At 36.2% G+C, this 18,371-nt stretch overlaps 4 protein-coding genes across 5 annotated transcripts; 2 read left to right on the plus strand and 2 right to left on the minus strand.

Moving 5' to 3' along the window:
• Positions 1-2,639: 2,639 nt before the first annotated feature.
• LOC113676868 (uncharacterized) lies at positions 2,640-5,852 on the plus strand. The gene is made up of 4 exons (XM_027193600.2): positions 2,640-2,843; positions 3,940-3,984; positions 4,879-5,142; positions 5,637-5,852. The coding sequence occupies exons 1-4, from the start codon at positions 2,762-2,764 to the stop codon at positions 5,714-5,716; spliced, it is 471 nt and encodes a 156-aa protein (XP_027049401.2). The 5' UTR covers positions 2,640-2,761; the 3' UTR covers positions 5,717-5,852.
• On the minus strand, positions 5,605-9,295 carry LOC113676870 (uncharacterized). The gene is made up of 5 exons (XM_027193603.2): positions 9,144-9,295; positions 8,793-9,006; positions 7,375-7,566; positions 6,888-7,008; positions 5,605-6,473 (listed from the first exon to the last, which is right to left on the minus strand). Exons 1-5 carry the CDS (start codon positions 9,227-9,229, stop codon positions 6,322-6,324), a joined length of 765 nt encoding a protein of 254 aa, XP_027049404.2. The 5' UTR covers positions 9,230-9,295; the 3' UTR covers positions 5,605-6,321.
• A 50-nt stretch (positions 9,296-9,345) lies between these two features.
• Positions 9,346-13,783, plus strand: LOC113676869 (metalloendopeptidase OMA1, mitochondrial). 2 transcript variants are annotated; one of them, XM_027193601.2, is made up of 8 exons: positions 9,346-9,732; positions 9,879-10,278; positions 10,644-10,751; positions 11,365-11,490; positions 11,674-11,748; positions 12,093-12,242; positions 12,434-12,476; positions 12,675-13,783. In XM_027193601.2, exons 1-8 carry the CDS (start codon positions 9,431-9,433, stop codon positions 12,788-12,790), a joined length of 1,320 nt encoding a protein of 439 aa, XP_027049402.2. In that variant the 5' UTR covers positions 9,346-9,430; the 3' UTR covers positions 12,791-13,783. The 2 variants fall into 2 exon arrangements, with proteins under 2 accessions (XP_027049402.2, XP_089043148.1); XM_089187022.1 differs by having other exon boundaries at positions 9,356-9,732; positions 12,066-12,242.
• LOC113676867 (UMP-CMP kinase) lies at positions 13,291-18,333 on the minus strand. Its single transcript, XM_027193599.2, has 6 exons — positions 18,130-18,333; positions 17,159-17,302; positions 16,113-16,250; positions 15,479-15,555; positions 15,096-15,192; positions 13,291-14,603 (listed from the first exon to the last, which is right to left on the minus strand). The coding sequence occupies exons 1-6, from the start codon at positions 18,268-18,270 to the stop codon at positions 14,562-14,564; spliced, it is 639 nt and encodes a 212-aa protein (XP_027049400.2). The 5' UTR covers positions 18,271-18,333; the 3' UTR covers positions 13,291-14,561.
• Positions 18,334-18,371: the final 38 nt, after the last annotated feature.

Raw genomic sequence — 18,371 nt, forward strand, 5'->3', positions numbered from 1 at the left:
TGGCCATCATCATGGCAATATTTCGTCTCAAGTGAAATTTGTTTTGACATGTTTAAGCATATGTTTTGCAGTTGCTCTTAGGGCTGGTTTCTTGAACGCCAAACGTCTCTCAGTCGCATTTTTGAGAGAACTAATCTCAGATCACGAGACCAAACATTGACGTGATCGGCTCAGCGTCCTGCTCTAATGTCCAAACGCGACAATGAAAGCAAGTTTAATCAGAAAGTGATTAAGGAGATTAAAGATTAATAACATCTAAATTACCATTTGCACTTCATTGCGTTCTTTGTGAAAGAAAATGATTCTTTTGCGAGACATGTTTAAGACCTTTCTTCGCAGCAATTAAGGCAGCTTATCTCATAAAACAGGCACTCCTTCGAAATTATTCCATCGGAAGTGTTTTGAGCAGCAATGAATTTCTAACAAATGCCTTGTGGGTTGATACACGTAAGAATTCCGGGCATTTAGGATGGAGTTTCACAAACGATTAATCCCCAGCACCGGCCCCTTTGAAAGGCAATTAAAAAATATTTAGATTATCATGATCGAATAAACAGGCAACCCAATGTTATATTTAGTCGTATGGGAAAACTCTAAAGGAAATAGAAATCTTGTAATCGTTAACTGACTTTTGAAATCTTGGTTATTTTTAAACGGTGATAGGGAAATTGCATTGTCTTTTCATTTGCCATCTTTATGATGCAGCATCCAATTGAAGTCAGTCTGAGGGGAAATAACTCATTATTCAGCAAGTTTCTGATTTACCACAACCGTTTTGTTGTTTTGAAAGTCTGCCATTTTCGTTCTGCGACACAAATGTGCAGAACATCTCCTCGTAATCTGTTTGTGATTGTCTTCATATCGATCAATTTTTGCGTTCATGCGATAGTATTTCATGTAGTACCAACTTGGTGCCAACGCGAGGGACTAAAATAGCTTCTGACATCGCTTACTTTTATTTTGAACCTTACTAAGAAAAGATATAAGAGAAAACTAAAACAATATCTCGTATTCTCGACCAATTCTTACATTTCCCCTTTTATTGCAATTGCACCGTAAACGACGGAAAGGCAGGAAGAAGGATTTCAAGAATACCGTTTGATTTATTTACGTTGGACATCAGGAGAATCTACTATTCCTGTATATAAAGTTAAGTATAGCGGACTCTTGGGGCTGAATAAATATACAATAACCGAATCGTCTCTAGATTCTTCTTGTATTTTCGTAAGGGAAGAGCCCGAGAATAGGTCTTCAAATACACATGTGCAAATATGGAGACGGCCGGGTTTCATCCCTCTCAAAGTGAATCTAACCGAGGCTTACGGCAATACGTGTGGCAACTTTTTCTTGAAGGGAAGAGCATATCGGGTCAGCATTATGTTCACGAGACTAGACACGGGATTCCAGAGGCTTTATTTGCATAAGATTAGGTTCCAGTACATTATCGTCCCTTAAGGTTCCCCAAATCGCCTGGAAATCGTGCTCTGTGGGTTCCCAGTGTTCCTTGCGCGCATTTCAGCAAACCCTAATACTGTAGAGGGGGAAACTAGATCATCTCAGAAAACAGAAAATCCGCTAGAATGTACAGGAAAATTTGGGTAAAAATCGCTCAAAACCCAAAAACCGCAGGTAACGATGACCTAGACTGTCAAATAGGAAAACCATAGATATTAAGTGCAACAACCGGAAAACTCAGTGTCTCATTCATAAAGCTTCATTACATTTTTGGAACCTGAAGAGCAGAATTGTTACACCTGACCTGATACTATCACTTGTGGATTAACGTCATTCCTTACTGAAAATTTTCTTGTTATAAGTGCTTCCCAACTCTCCGACAGGAATATCATCGATTCTTGAACGTTTCACCAACTCGTTGTTTTGTTCTTGATTGAACAACTCGTAAGCAATAGTATCGTTGGATATGTCTTTAAAAACGACCAATCATGTATAAATGTTACGAAAACAAGGAAAATTCCACAGCACGGAGAGTTTTTTTTTCAGAGCTTGTCAAATGAGGCTTAACTTCATTGATTGGGCATGTAACAGAAAATCATTGAGAACTACACTTCTAGGCTTGGCTAAATCTATATGTAAGCTACATTGCCAAAAGGAAGACTAAAACTAATTTGCCCTCTGCTTGGCTGTGTAATAGTATATGTTGCGATTTAACAGTTAATCTATGAACTCATTCTAACATTAGTCATTGCTTAGCAAGAGAGAGAGCATAACTGAAATAAATCAGTTTTAAACTGATTTGACTCTTGTTTGTGCAAGCATTTACCCTCGTGTTTAAATATGGAGAGTTGAAAAGTTTCTTTGTGACACTCTAGTGAATCATCTTGACTGAAGAGGGTTGTCTTTGATTAGACACTATGAAGCGCGAAAAAAATTAAGTCAGCCCGAAATGCGTACCTGTTTTCGTCATCCTCTTTCTGCTCTATACGCATTTTTACTCGCATTTATCATGGAGGAGTAATCCACGACTTCTGACCCATCACAGTTCTTACGAATCAATCTTTTAAAAACTGTCAACAAACAAATACATTAAACAAACCAAACCTGATGTCGGACCACTGTATCGCAACTGTCAGCCAATGCAATCGCTCCAAACAAAATAAATTAAACCTGGACTGAATGAATTAAATATAAGTTAAGTAGCACCGGATTCTTCAGACAATAGTGAAAAAAGTTTCGACGGTGTAAACATCCCTCAGCACTTTTTGCAGCGCAAACTGACGTGTTTTGGTTAGCGAACGTAAGGATGGCTACGAAGAGAATCTCAGTTCTTCTGTCTTCCTTGTTAGGAGTGGTGCTGGTTTCCATCGTATCTTTATGTGAAGCAAGTAAGGCACATTACTTCAAGCCGTTTTTCTTTTTTTAGGACGAATAGTTAAGCAACATATGGGAAAGTTTTAATGAATGTGTGGTTCTTTATCGGCTTTGCTGTAATATGCATCTTAATACCTAGTTTTTTCATTTTGTATGTTGTTTTAAATGTATTCTTGTTCACGATATTATATTTCAACAGATGTACTTTTAACTAAAATTCTCACTACCCATGAAATATATTCGATATAAACATTGGTTTGCTTAAACATGTACCTATACAACGGCGCCAAGCACACGATCCAAGATCAGTTAGTTTTCTTGAAAGCCAAAGAGAAACTTTTGGGTTCCTCAGACAGTTTCTTTATAGTTTGGCTAAAAGCATACTAACTCGTGAACCTGATCCATTGGGGGTAAGGTTAAAGTGATGTAAGATCTAGAAACCAGTGGTAAAATAAATAAGCTATATGAATAAGTTTGCTAAAAGTTCTTAAACGTTATAGTACAGCTATTTAATCTGAGATGACACGCCAAAAATTTCTAATAGGCCGTGAGAAAGTAATGGATAACACGTAGAATGTTTTTTCTTGAATCATCATCGCGGGTACATAAAAAAGCGCGCGTACTCTTGGCGCTAGGAGCGGCTCAGTTGCCTGTGACATGCAAAATTTCTTGCCAAGCACAACCACGTATTGTTTAAGTTAGACAAACCGTACAATAGCTTACAAAGAAGAGCTATATTAATTTCTTTTAACATCAAACAAACTGTAGTTCGTTTACAAAGCACACAAAAGCATATGACAGAAGTTTGCTAAATATTAAGTTTCAGCTGTGGCATGAATTACGATGTGTAGATCAAACGCCAAACGGCTAAGAAAGCTGAACTGATAGGTTCTTTAGAAAGATCACTTAATTTAGCCATTTTCATAGACCCTTGTAGGGCAATATCCTGTGGAATCATTGTGCAATAAATTATCTACGTGTAGAAATTGTTTTTGTAATGAACTACAGAGTGAATTTCGAGATTTAACAACTGTTTTTTATAAAAAAGAATCGGTGACTTGTTAAGATTCCCACGCTAATATTCCATGTTCAATTTGTTTCATAACCTAGGTGGTGACCGTTGTCTTTTTACGCATAAAGATCTTCCTTGCAATGGTGAGTGCAATGTGAAGGAGAGAGGGAAGGGTGGGAGGGGAAATGTAGATACATGGCTTTACATCCCTTTGTGGAATGGGGTTGGGATTTCTTTGTAATTTAGGACTGACGAGAAAAATGATTTTACCTCTTATCAGAGGATAGAGAATGCTTTAATGAGACTAAAAAAGGCGTTTAGTTGTCACCGACCTCATTCACTCGTTGACATCATACGAAGCTCACTTATATGACTCATACCAAGAATAAACATCCTCTTAACTCTTCGACTCCCATTAGTGACCAAGACAGAATTTCTCCTTACAACATCAACCAATATCAAGCAGATAAGTGATAAGAACGAAGAGAAATATCAATTATAAGCGTAGTACGCTCTATCAGTTGATCCAATACCAAATTCTCCGATCAAACATCATAAAAATTGTATGGCAGACAGTTAGGAGAATTACTGCTGAGATCTTGGGAGTGAAAGGGTTAACAGAGATCCGCAGAATCACTCTTGACAGGAGCCCATTGCTTCTGCTCTCGAACAACTGTTTTTTTTTCGTGTCAGTGACACAGTCCTATCTACCCACCTGCCTCAGTTATGGCAAGATAATTCTGAAAATGCAAATTCATTCTCAGCTTTGAAACCGTGCACAAGTACCCTTAGGCGGTTTAGTTTTCACGGGTTTCGAGTGAGGACATTCGTGCACAACTGGCCCATGAAACTTTAACAATACTCATTGAAAATCTGACCATCGTCATGATTCCCGAGCTGCAAAGGTAAAGTTTATACATACATGTTTAGAAACAAAAAAAAATTTTTAACAAGTTTTTCGAGTCACGATAAAAGTCAGCAAATAATCCGCGAACCGAAAAATTCTCAATTAATTTCATTCCGTTTGTCATTTCCAGTAACAGGAAAAATCCCTCTTCAACTGACTTGCAGCTATCCCGGGAAATGGTTTACCATAAAAAGGGTTACCAGGAAGACCGATCAAGGAATTTGGCAGCAAGTTCCTAAAGCTAAAGGCGTCTTTGAAAAAGATTGCAAGAAAAGTCGAACTGTTCAGAAGGGTGCCAACGGTCTGGAGTCTGCCATTTGTACTATCAGCGGCTGTATTCCCGGGATTGATTTATCGCAGGGGGTCAAAATTGAATATTACTGTTGGGAAGTCGGTAAGATTTAGATCCATAGTTTACAGAAGTTCGAATCGTGGTTTTTTCCAGGACCAAATCATGACTATAATGGCTAAATTTTCGAGATTTCCTGCCAGATTTGTTTCTGAGCAAGCTTTGATCCTACATCAATTTGTTGCAATTTGCCCTTAGGCTTAACATTGGGAAGAAGTTACCAAGCTGACGTATCATCACGGATTCACAATATCAACCTCGTTCTCAGGGTCCTCTCTCTTTGTTTATCGAGGGAACGAGGTTGTAGTAAGATGTGATTAAAGGATTCTGATCAAAACGCACATTACTATGCTGTATTTTTTACTGCAGATAGCAAACTTGGAAAATTTTTAAGCTTAAGATTTCAAGATGCCTAAACAGGGACACCGCTGTTGTGTAATATTTCTGTAACCACATTGTAAGTTCCCATAGTCTTTTGTTTACATCAAACAGCTGCTCTCGAAATGAATTATTTATCGATTCATTTATTTTTTCGTCAGATCCTGATTTACTTGGAGGCTTTGGAAAGAGATCGCACATCCGAAACCCTGAAATATTTCATAGCGCAAGGGAGAACTAGAGCTTCCATACTTAGCCACATCATTTAACCTCCATGGATACAATTGTTACAATTTTAAAACTAATCATTCTATTGACCTAAAATACTGTCAAATGTGTAACGTATCGACCGATCACGAATAAATGGCTAACAAGCATTTTGCTGAACGTCGTTTTTAATTGTTAGAAACCACATGAGGAAAAAAACTCAGTTCTCAATCCCAGTTCTTTCTCTTTAGACACTGAATAGTTTCCTTGAGTTCATACCCGCTACGTACTAATCGTTACTTTATGTCTAATTCGAAAACAAGGCCAAAACAGACGATTCTACATCAATGGACTTGAAATTCGATTCTCGTTACTTCCACCTCCAAAGTCATCATCATTATCTCGCAAAGTTCGTTATCCAGACTTACACAGGCTGACAAAGCTCTTTATCTTAGAAAGCCTTGAGTCTTTTTTACTAATTCTTCTGGCTTGGTCATCAGAAGTTTTTTATTGGAACAGTAACTTAACGATCATATCCCAACGACAAATTCTCGTTGTCCATATGAGCCTCAACCAGATACGCTCTTTGAAACCTCTTTGAGTTTTTGGGCTCGAGCGATGGCCTCAAATATGGCACCTCTACGTCCTCATCTGACGTTCACGAGCGCGGACCAGCGACTCAAGCGCCCGTGCACGGAATTCAAGTTCCCTCAGTTCTGCCTCTTCATCTACGGTTCCTTCTGCAGGATGTGATGTATCTTCTGTAGTTTGCTGTTGAGCAGTGCTGTTCCCTGATGAATAGAAGACTAGAAATTAGCACGTCTGAGCAAAAGTAGGAGTGAAAGAAAAGCTTAGTCCCACGTTTAACTAACATTGACCAGCATCTAATTTTTCCTTACAGAAATACTATTGAATTATTCATAAAGAACATGAGAATGAAGAAAATGATCACCAACCTAAGAAACTTTGATTGTTTCATGAATTATCCTTGTCAGTACCAAAGGTAATGTATAGGGAAGAGCAGAGAGAATATAGATACTGATATTGGGGTGTAGAGGGTTCATAGCTACTCATTTGTATTTTTCTGTAGTAACATGTCTGAGGAATTAAAAGCTATTTTTAGAGTATTGCAAACAATCTCTCTGAGGACTAGAAGGTAAATTACTGCACTTAAATGATTTTTGCAATGCCTTGGAGTAATTTACCTTCCACAAGTTCATCAATTTCCTCTTGGTTGGGAATTGTGATCATTTCTTGGAAAATGATCATATCTTTCTCCTTCTTTTCTTCATCTTTCCCCTCTTTGATTGATTTACTTATTTTGCTCTGAAACAACAACATAAACAAAGGAGCATTTAGTCAGAATTATATTTGATGTATCTCACTTCCCTTAACCCTCCCACAATCTGATTGTAAATTCTCCCCTCAAGCTGCTACATTCCCATCTAAATTACATACCAGAATTTGGTGTTAGATCAGACAACTTTAACCTGATAAATTTGAGTATTGTCATTACCTGTTTGTGGGACAATGTATGGGTATTATAGGAAGATGTTACATGTTAATCACTAGTATGAGTTAAAGGGTTAAAAGTTACTTTATCCTTTCACAGTTTTTATAATTATTTTAAATGTACTCATTCGTTGGTTGTTTTGTGATGTAGTTACAGTTGCTAACAGTTTGTCTACATACCTCCACTCTTTTACTGTCCTCATTCATGGTCTGTCTCTTCAACTGTGTTTCATCAACATTTTCTTCCTTTTTTGTACTTTCATCTTCAGAAGAAGCCATATCTTTTCCAGTAATGATAATCTTGAGCTGTGTCTTTGAAAATGATTCAAGTTGCTCTGAACAGAGTTTCTTCACTTCCTTGAAACTCAACTTCTACAAAAGCAGAAGGAAGTTCAATTGTATTGGATCTGTGCATCATGAGGATTGCCAGGGAAGTGTTCTCATTAGCAATTTGTTTTGGTAACTGCAGGTTTCACCCCATTGCAAGTTCACCCCCTACCATCCTACCACTGGTAAAGGTGATTGTGGAATCAAAAAGGTGGGGGGGGGGGGGAGGGATGCACTTAACTCCAGAGGGGGAAAATTCACAAAACAAAAGTGGTAGTGAGTGAACTTGCAAAGCAGAGAAACCTCCATTAAACTTTATTTTGTGGCAAATAAATAAATGATCTTAGATTTCTCAGTGAGCTTAAGAATCTTTAATTATATAATTTTCTTAACTCTCAACAACTATCAGCTTTACAGTTCACACAACTTCTGAGGAACATTGATTGAGGAAACTAAATGACTATAGAAAAGATGGATACAAGGCACCTTAGACAATCTGTAAAGTCAAAGAGAGCAAACGGGACAGAGAAGTTTGATGAGACAAAAACATAGCTTTATCTGCTTTCTGGCAAGAGAAATGTTACAATAATATTGTGGGAAAGGGTTCCACATCAGCCTGCGTTATTATAAAGTAATGCATTAGTTCCAAAGGCAACTTTTTGTTTTCCTAATTTATTTCTCTATCCAAGAACTGTATGAATAATGAAGTGTAGGACTATGGGGAAATCTTACCCAGCTCTGTCTCATATGCTTGCTTCAACATTATAGATAGTCTTGAGTGCCTCCCATCCATCTGTTTTTATGCCTTTTTACCTCTAAACTAATTCTCCTTAGAAGTTTTAAACTGTAAGGCTGAATTAGGGGGTGAGAGTTGAGATTAAACCCTTACACCCTAACACCAGTATGCATAATTTCCATACTGTTCTCCATATATTTCCTATGAGCTGGTTGGTTAGACAACAACATAGCCTTATCTGGTTTAACCCTTTACAACCCAACATCAGTGTGCATATTCTCCATACTGTTCTCTATACATTTCCTAAGGTGCTGGCAAGGAGAATTTGTTTATCAATCAAGAGAATATTTAGTTAGTGATCATTTCCTTTATTCTCACGACCTTACTGTGTGATGCAAGGGTTATACTGTTGAGAGAAATTATATGTTAGTCACTCTCAGGAGTTAAAGGGATAAGAAACGTTTCACTTGTGCGAACCTATACTATACTGTACCAGGTACAGTTATATTGATTCGTGTTCCTTTTTATTCAATACCTTTAAAATTTCCGGCATAATTTCCTTGATTTCTTTCTTAGAAACGATGGTAAACAACTGATTGTGAAGTTCTTTTCTGTCATCAAGGAACTCTGTAAGATGTTTGATCCTCTCATTGCCGGTCTTGTTATTTTTACTCCTCGTATTGATATCATTATTCTCGATATCCTGGGATGGACTGGAAGATTTTGCCTTCTTGCTTTTCTTCCTGTCACTGTCGAAATAATTCGTAGCTTATGTCACAGAGCTTTCTTGAGGTTTCGCAACTATCAGACTGCGATTTCTGACAAATTAAGAATTCAAAGCAATGACTGAAAGATGTTTGTTTACAAAAATATTTATGGTATTTACCGGTGTTTGTGCTTTCGTTTCGCAGACTTCTTACTTTTCTCGGCGATTTGAGTCGAAGAATCGGGAGAAACAGCTTTCCTTTCCATCGATATAATGGAGAAAACAGCCGTCACCTAAATAACTTGGACGCCATTTTCTCTTACAACTCCTGAAGGACATTCGATTACAGCATATTCAACATAATAACCATTCTCCTATGTAACCGCCCCTCTGAAGATTGCAATAGTCACAATATGGCGGATGAGTGAAGGAAAAAAGATTAAAGCTTCGCTAAATGTTTTAGAATAATGCCTTTATTTTTCTGCTCTTCACTGTTGTCAAGAAACTCAAGGTGTATCTTAAATAATCATGTCCGAATATTTTTCAATAGTAGAAGTCGGTTCGTTTGCGTCCGTCAACAACCTCTACTATTTCAAACGATACCTTCTAAGAGTTTAAGTCAGGTTTGCTGTAGATCTTGGTCTTCTTATGCAGTTAGAGGATTCCATACAAGTCAGTCAAGATCTGCCGCTCCATTTGCAGCTCTTCTTGTCAAACTGGCTGGTCCTCTTTCAAAATTGACCAAACTTGTTGCTGTCGTCGGAGGAAGGTAAACAAACATGTATGTAAAAGATAGTCGTATAATTAACACTCATTACTTGGTATTAATATAGTGATTACTTTATCGATTAATTTAATGATTAACAATGTTTGTTTTGTTTTAAGGTAATAACATATTTGTCTGTTATTTTTTAGATCTTTTCGTAAGTGGTGGAATAATTTATCAGCTGATAAGCGTTTACAGCTCACAAAATCATTTCATCTTCGGAAGGAAAGACTGACCATAGTCGTCGGTGGTTTTGGTGGATTATGTATTGCATATTACTTTTTCCATCTAGAGGAGACACCATTCACTCACAGGACTCGATTTATGCCAATCTCTCATCGACAAATGGAGGAACTAACAAATACAGAGTACAGGAATACGTTAGAGTTATTTGCAGACAAAATATTACCTGTGACCGATCCCAACCACCTCAGAGTCTTAAGGGTTGCAAAAAGATTGGTGATGGCGAATGGCAGTAAGGAGATGGAACATTTGTCCTGGCAAGTCAATGTGGTGAATTGTGATGATATGAATGCATTTGTGTTGCCTGTAAGTCTTCCAAGGCTTTCCTCTTTTTATTTATTTATTTTTTAACTATTAATCCTTTTACCCTTTAGAGTGACTAGCATCTAATTTCCCCTCTCAATTTCACCTGTGAATCACCCATTAAGGTCATGAGAATAATGAAAATGATCACCAACAAAGCTCTTGACTGTTAAACAAACTCTCCTTGACAGCACCTTAAGAAATGTACAGAGAACAGTATGGAGAATATACCGGTACATACTCACTGATGTTAGGGTGTAAAGGGTTCGTGCAATAAACAGTGCAATGACCACAAACCCAATAAAGAGATGAAAGACGTGAAGTAAATGCTGTACTTAAGTGAGTAACCTAAATTTTCTACTTTACAGAATGGTCAGATTTTCATGTTCACTGGAATGTTGAATAAGTTACCAAATGATGACTCACTGGCCACCATTCTTGGTCATGAGATGTCCCATGCTATTTTACAACATGGGGTAAATATTTTGACATTTTTATTCCTAATGTGTAAATATTAATTCTCCATACTATCTGCCACACTTTTCCTGTAATTTTAGCTGTGAGAATTCAGTGTTAAATGAAACTATATGCAATAGTTTAAAAAAAATTCATCTTTGACCTTTCTTCTTGAAATGTTGTCAAATTGTAAGGAGAAATTACATTTGGGTCACTCCAAAAAAAGTTAAGGTTAATCAGGACTAGTTGGTAATGTGAGTTTTTCTTGGGTTAGGATGATGACAAAGAGAGAGATAAGGAGAGATTGCTCTTCTTTATCCATCCCACAATTGCAAGGGAATTAGTTCACTACCTCTCTTTAATAGTTGTTTGTAGAAATGATAATGTAACACATCACCCAAAACTTTTATCCTGATGGGAGATTTATGTAAAGCCTTGTATTGTTGCTGTATTATAAGTGCAGTGTTAAGAGATGTTCCTATGGAGCAAAGTTAATTCTAACATGAAAGCCTTTAACAGTTGAATTTAAACTGTAATGATAATCTTTGATGAGAATGTTGTGAAGAAGGTTGAAACCTTTTTTTTTTTCATTGTACATATTGTGTTTGTTTCGTTTTGTTTTTTTCTTTGCAGGCAGAGCAAGTCAGCCTATGTGGGTTCATTAACATGTTTATTGTCATAGTTCTTGCATTACTCTGGGCCCTCCTGCCAACAGAAACAGCTATCTTTGCTCATTGGTTTCAAAACAGAATACTTAGTGTAAGTGCAAATTTATAACAAAATTATTATGTTCTGGTCACACATAACTATAGTGTTAGTTACCAGTGGTAATGTTGCCTTAAATAAGAGTGAATACATAGCAGATTAGTTGGCAGAAAAGTTTGGCAAGCATTCAGTATTCTATTTGGAGAGAGGTTTTCAACTTTTTGAAATATTCCTCAGATTTTTCTTCACCTTCCTTATTCAAGAAAATTAGAAGAAGAGGCAGATGAGGTTGGAATGAAAATGGCAGCCAAGGTAAAAGTTTGAATCTGTCACAGTTTATTTAGAACTAAGCAATTTGATTGCAGGTTGTAACTGTCAATGAGCAAGATCATGGCACTATGCAATAATTGTGCAATGATTTGCACCGAAAAAATTAATATAATCAAATATGACTCCTTTGCTTCATTTGCTATTGGACATCATTGTCAACCTTTAAACTCAGTTACCCTGTCACACAGCCTGTTGACCACTCAGTGGTAATCTGGAGCAGTGAGCTAAAGGTAATTCATTATAGGTTCACACCTGTGAGTAACATAAGGAAATTAATTTTCCCTTACATCATCTTTCAGGTCCTAATTTATTTTCTCCATTCCCAGGCATGCTTTAATGTTCGTGAAAGTCCCAGATTTTGGCGACGATTGGCAATTACTCAGAAAGAAATGGATAAACCAGAGTTAATAAAGTGGCTCTCCACTCATCCAACCCATAGTGACAGAGCAGACAATCTAGAAGCTTTACTTCCACAGGTAAAAAAAGCTATAAAAATTGTTTGGTGTAAGATATCCAACAGGTATAAAGAAATAACTTGTTGTTGTGAATGTGTTGATGGTGTGCTCCTATAAAAGCTTTGACTGGTAAAGTGTAACCATTAACAGCTTTGAACTTACTGTGGGATGGGGTCAATATTAACGTACTGGTAAATTTTGTCTTATTATAGGCGTTAGAGATAAGAAGGAATTGTAACTGCCCTCCCCTGCCAGGTAATGTATTGCTTGTTCTTTCGTGGAAAAGTTGCTTGCCCTGTTGTAGACATACCCATCAGTTAATTGAGATGTCAATAATGATAAGTGATGTTTAATGTTTGTTAAAGATTCTTGATAATTTATGTTTTAAAGTAATCATAGTTTATTTTTAAAAGCCTTTTTATGTTGATTTATTTTGTAAATTCTTGTCTGCAGGGGAAGTGTCCTTCATAACTCCAGAAGATAAAAATGACCATGGATTTTTACAACAGCATTCTCTTCTTAGGAGGCCATCCCCATTGACTGAAAGAAATAAGTTCATTACTAAGTAAACCCACTACCAACTGTAAATTTTGGAATTTTGGAACCAATCTAACCCACCCACGTATCTGACCAACCATCAAAAAAGATCCAATGAATTTATGGTACTGTCATACATTTGATCATCACCTTGATTGTAAACAGCCTGTGAACAGGTTCTTTACCATGAACAGAGTATGTAAGAGAAGAATACAGCAATCAATTTTTGGTGTAAAGGCCCCCTAATCCTTTGAGACTTATGAAAGACTATCGTCTAATTTTTCTGTACAGTATCACCCTCAAATCACACTTTTAAGGTCAAAAGAATAGAGAAAATGTTCACCAATTAAAGCAGCTCTTGATTGTTAAACAAATTCTCCTTTTCACCTTAGGAAATATATAGGGAACAGTATGGAGAATATGCATACTGATGTTAGGGTGTAAAGGGTCAACCAGAGTCTTCTCTTTGACAATAATTATATTTCTTTGCCTCTAGTTCCCTAGAATCTATGATAAAATCTCTACCAGCCAGTTTGAAAGCTTCAGACAAAGTTTTTTTAATTGCGTGCTTATTTTAGAAACATGGCAGACAAAATTTTCAGTTGCATTTTTTTTCCATGAATGGATAGTAGCAAGTATGCTTAATATTGAAGTCCATATAATCATATGAAAAATCACTTTTTGAAACTACAAATTAAACTAAATTAAACAGTTTTGTGAACTGAAACCTCAGTTAGCAGTCTATGACAGTAATTACAACCACTAAGTATCTGAATATATTTTGAGTTCTTGGTGTCTAATAGTGTATTTGTGTATACATGCATCACTAATTTTTCAAGAGAGGTGAAAGAAAGTAAAGGTGGCTCCAAACCATTGATTGAGCACTGAGCATTGACTTTCAAAATTTTCAGCATTAAGTGTTGATTAAATTTTATAGCTATGTGTAAATCTTAACCTTTCACCTCTTGTCAATTTACATGGTACAATAATCATTAAAATAGAATGCTACATGAATTCATAACTCATTAAGTTTGTGTGTCTGTTTTGCTGCACTAATTTTTCTTAGGCAAATGTGCCCCTGCAACCACAATGCTGTCTTTTGTTGTCATAAATGAGAATAAAGTGCGGTACTGCTAAAAAGTAAGTTGACAGTCCCTCAAAACTTGAGCCTCAATACTCAATTCTCAAACCTCAATTCTGAAAAACTTCCAAGATCAAATCCAGTTTTTGAGACATTTGATCTGAGTTTTTGAGATGCTCAAAATGAGGAAACATTGTAATTTTTGTACTTAGTGCAAAAAAAATGAAAACAGATATTGGCAGTTTTAATCTGGAATTCTGTGTGTGTCACCATGTTGAATGTACAAGGTATAATGGTTGTCATCATTATCTGCATGTTCTTTCCTGGGACTTGTGTGCCAAAAAGAGCTCCTGTCTGATGATAACAAGGACAACCGCATACCCTCATACAAGCCAAAATGGTGGCTTCTGGGAAATTCAAGCATTAACAATACTTTTTTATCACAGTTTTTATACAATTCAGTTCTTTTCTCTCATTTTTCAAATGCCAACCCTTTAGAAATGTCCAGTTACATTCATTGATACAGAAATGAATATTCTGTGAAACAATGCATTCCTAACTGTAACATGCAGTTTGATTAAAAATAGTCTCTAAATGTTTGTGACTAGTGATGGTTAACACTACAGGAAGCCACTTGATGTACCTACACAATATAACAAACTATACTTCTATGTACTCTGGACAGTTTTTCATCAAAAGTCCAAATGAACTTGTAATCTTCATTAACCAAGGCTTGTAAGCACATTTTGAACTTCCTCAAATACCTGTCATGGAGAAGTTGTTGTTAAACAAACATGCGACACACATGTACGACTTCCCTTACCAATGTTCCAGATTTCTGTTAAATTAGCAGTCTAGCTGTTAAGTTATTTCTGGAAGATTGATTAATAATTTAAGATATCCAAGTGGTTATTTTGTCTGAAATATTCCTTAATCAGTGTTCTCTTATTCACGTGATAACTGATAAAATATACTGCATGTAGCATAGCTTACTACCAACAAAAATGGCTTTGAATTCTTGAAAATTCAAATGGTAAAACATTTACTGTAACAGTTATAAAATTTAGTTTCCCTGTGGTTCTTGAATTGAGGGAGAATGCTGCTTGATTCAAAATTTTGGCTACTTGAGAGAAAAAAAAAGTTGCACAATATTTTGCAATATTTGTAGAAAACAACAGATTAATCTTAATTACAACTAACAGGTGCCATGGAAGGCTCATCAATTGATGATTATTGTTAAAACTAGATATGTTTACCTCACTGGGTGACTTAATTGCTTGGATCTTTTTAACAAGTCCTAGTTTTTCATAATGTTCTATTATTGGCATTGTCTGTGTTTCATGTGTGTTGAATCTACAAAGCAGAAGAAAAATTCAACTGAAGTGATTAATATGTAACATCTCCATATAATATCCATACATCATCCAGCAAACAGATAATGAGAATACTCAAACCTATCAAGTACAAGTTGTAATCTTACTCTAACATTGAAATATTGTAGCTTATTAACAAGGAAATGTGACTGTCACATTAAATCATGGTATAAAATAAACAATACATTTTGAAAAATAAACATGTTTCAACACCCAGAGAACCATTCAGTCCACTTGTTAATGGTTTACCTTTAATTAATATTTACCTCTTTCTAAGACTCTCTATATTGTCATCTGCTCGTCCACTGGATTTACCCCTCTCCAATATTCTTCTGATGCATTCCTAACCAAAAAAAGAAAAGATCTGGAGTGATTATACCATACTCCACATTTTTCAGTTACCTCCAAATTTTCATTTATTTTTTCCTACTTGATCTTAAACAGTAAAAGAACTAAAAGAAGAGTTCAGTTCTGTAATTATTCAGGGCCCAGTTGTATAAAGGGGAGATAACGTTATCCAACAGATAAATCGCTATCTAGCAGATAAGTGATAGCAAAACTTATGACACTATCCACCAGACAGAGATTTATCTAGTGGATAGCATTATCCGACCTTCCAACAACCAGGGCCAGGTAATCAACAAAATTGGATAGATATCAAGCGTAGGTTTGACTTGTATATAGTTAGTATGATAAGAATTGAAAACAATTTACATTTGAAAAGCAGCAAGGTTTGTATTTTAATAAGGTCACCCTTAGCCTCACTCCTGTTAAAAGGCTCAGCAACCAACCATGCAACTGTAAAGTGGACTATTGCAAAATTTGCAGTCCACCCGCACGTACCATTTCTTTGCTTGTTAGAATTTTTCAGTTATAGTTTTGATTGGTTCAGGTACTCACATCTTCTGAACATTCAAAGACTAAGACACATTTGACATCAGCTTTTCCTTCCATTACTCTATTCCAGCCTTGAAGGTTATCCTCATTTCTAGGAAATCCATCTATTAGGAATTTTTTCTCACCACTTTTATTCATTGCCTGGAAAAATAGGTAAACACCAAAACCCATGATTTTATCCCATAACTTTTAATTTACCATCAAAATTTGAGTTACAGGCTGCATTTGACAGTAGTTGCCGCCTTTGCTATGGAGCTGCATGTAATCCAGGGTCTAGATTTTGTTTGCAAGGTTATAAATGTCACAGTTAATTTATTATGTTGCCATCAAGCAAATTCCCAAATTTGTTGGCAGCAGGCCCTTTTGTAATGTAGCATGATGTAAATGGGAAAGATTTCCGTATTACCCCATACTATTATAAAACAAAGTTTTTGGATCGTAAAGGTAATCTAATGTTTTCACCATTAAAGTTTTCTTTTATTAACAAAAGGCAGACATAATGCATGGGCTATACAGAAATGTTGCCATGGCTGCATTGAAGTTTCTTCATTTCCTCAAAAGTTTTGGTATTTTACTGCTGGGGGTTACACTTAGCTTAATCCTTTAACCCCTAAGAGTGACTAGCATCTAATTTCTCTTTACAATATCACCCCTGAATCATGCAGTAAGGTCATGAGAATAAAGGAAATTATCAGCAGCCAAAGAAGTTGTTGATTGTTAAACAAATTCTCCTTGTCAGCACCTTAAATGAATGTATGGAGAACAGTATGGAGAATAACTTTACTGATGTTTGGGTGTAAAGGGTTAAGATAAACAATGGGATAAGAATAATAATAGGATTTAGCGGTGAACATTCTGCTAGGTGGCTCTTCTTGTCCACTGTTTCCAGGTCGAATTGGCATTTGCAATGTTTCTTTTTGAGGAAGGAGGAATACCAAAGGACCCAGAGAAAAGCCCTCAGAGCAAGATCCATTAATCGAACCCAGGCCACAGTGGTGGAAGGCAAGCACCCTCACCACTGCAATATCCCCACTCCCCTATACACTCACCTTTTCAATCAAACTTATGGTAATTTCTACAGGGACAATCTTTCCTTCTTTAATGCAAGAATCTATAAGATCCCCATTCTCAGAGCCACTGTTTCTTTCCTCCCTTAACAAGTCGCCTGCTGATAAATGAATGTATCCAAATTTCTGGAAAATAAATAATACACAAAATGAATTTTTTCCTAAACAGTGTTCCGATCTTGGGTCAGTGACTGAGAGATGAAACAAGAAAAGCAGTTCAATGAGAAAAAAAAGTTGGTTAGGTATGGTTAGTCCAATTTTAGAAACAGATTGAAGTCTTCTCCCTTTTGACAGCTTTGTAGCAGAGCAGGTATATGTAGGAGGATATGTGAGGAGAAGAATTTTTACAACAAAGGAGAACACCAGATAAGAAAAGTATTATAAGTTCTAAAAATTAACCTGTGGAAAAAAATCCACCTAAGAACTGAAAACCTGTTTACTTATCAAAAACACTTATCAAACGAATAATTTGAATTAATATTCCAGGGTGAAATTTCCGCACAGCCCCATACTAAATTATGCATTCAGTTCTTGACTAGAGAAAACAATGAAAAAAACAATACATTTCCATAGGAAAAACAGATTTGTTTTGACAATAGTATGGGGCTGTGCGGAAACTTTACCGAAGCTGAGTAACATTCCTTTAAACTTTTCACCGATTTAAAATGTTTTTGACTCATTTAAAATCAATACTTTTAGCCAGCCGCAAATTATAATTCAGCTGATGATTACTTGCGAAGTAACCTAGCCGTGTTTTGATTTAGTCACGAAAAAAAACAAAAAAAAGATAAATATAATTCGATGCGTCTTTTCTAACAACGATTCTCTAGATTTACAATGCATTACAGATAATTATAACAAATACAAATCCCAAATTAATATTAGCTTATATGCCACGTTTACACGATCGACTTAGGAATTCCTAAGCACATGAAATTTACGTGGAAATATACCTCAACGATTTTTGAGCACTGCGTTCCTTTTCCAGCGCCTGGACCTCCAAGAACAAAAATAACAATAGGCTTGAGCGATGAACTCATCGTTCTTTGGAATGAAGAGGTTAGCCTCCTAGCAAAACAGGATAGATGAAACATTAAAAGTAATCCTTTCCGTCACGAAGACTTGTGGAAGATTATATTTTAATTTCGATTGGTCTAAACCGCTGCTTAGTATGCTCATATAACAGTTTTGGAAA

Source organism: Pocillopora damicornis, chromosome 11 (assembly GCF_964200805.1).
Source record: "Pocillopora damicornis chromosome 11, jaPocDami1.2, whole genome shotgun sequence".
Classification (NCBI taxonomy): domain Eukaryota; kingdom Metazoa; phylum Cnidaria; class Anthozoa; order Scleractinia; family Pocilloporidae; genus Pocillopora; species Pocillopora damicornis.

Excerpts from the sequence above, each read along its gene's own strand:
- LOC113676868 (XM_027193600.2), top strand. The coding sequence starts at position 2,762 with ATGGCTACGAAGAGAATCTCAGTTCTTCTGTCTTCCTTGTTAGGAGTG. Across the intron at positions 2,844-3,939 it reads CGTATCTTTATGTGAAGCAA|GTGGTGACCGTTGTCTTTTT; the intron begins GTAAGGCACATT and ends TTCATAACCTAG. Across the intron at positions 5,143-5,636 it reads ATATTACTGTTGGGAAGTCG|ATCCTGATTTACTTGGAGGC; the intron begins GTAAGATTTAGA and ends TTTTTTCGTCAG.
- LOC113676870 (XM_027193603.2), bottom strand. The coding sequence starts at position 9,229 with ATGGAAAGGAAAGCTGTTTCTCCCGATTCTTCGACTCAAATCGCCGAG. Across the intron at positions 7,009-7,374 it reads AGGACAGTAAAAGAGTGGAG|AGCAAAATAAGTAAATCAAT; the intron begins GTATGTAGACAA and ends TTGTTGTTTCAG. Across the intron at positions 6,474-6,887 it reads AATTGATGAACTTGTGGAAG|GGAACAGCACTGCTCAACAG; the intron begins GTAAATTACTCC and ends TCTATTCATCAG.
- LOC113676869 (XM_089187022.1), top strand. The coding sequence starts at position 9,431 with ATGCCTTTATTTTTCTGCTCTTCACTGTTGTCAAGAAACTCAAGGTGT. Across the intron at positions 9,733-9,878 it reads GTTGCTGTCGTCGGAGGAAG|ATCTTTTCGTAAGTGGTGGA; the intron begins GTAAACAAACAT and ends GTTATTTTTTAG. Across the intron at positions 11,749-12,065 it reads GAATGAAAATGGCAGCCAAG|GTCCTAATTTATTTTCTCCA; the intron begins GTAAAAGTTTGA and ends ATCATCTTTCAG.
- LOC113676867 (XM_027193599.2), bottom strand. The coding sequence starts at position 18,270 with ATGTTTCATCTATCCTGTTTTGCTAGGAGGCTAACCTCTTCATTCCAA. Across the intron at positions 17,303-18,129 it reads AGTGCTCAAAAATCGTTGAG|AAATTTGGATACATTCATTT; the intron begins GTATATTTCCAC and ends TTTATTTTCCAG. Across the intron at positions 14,604-15,095 it reads CAATTAAGTCACCCAGTGAG|GTATTTGAGGAAGTTCAAAA; the intron begins GTAAACATATCT and ends TCTCCATGACAG.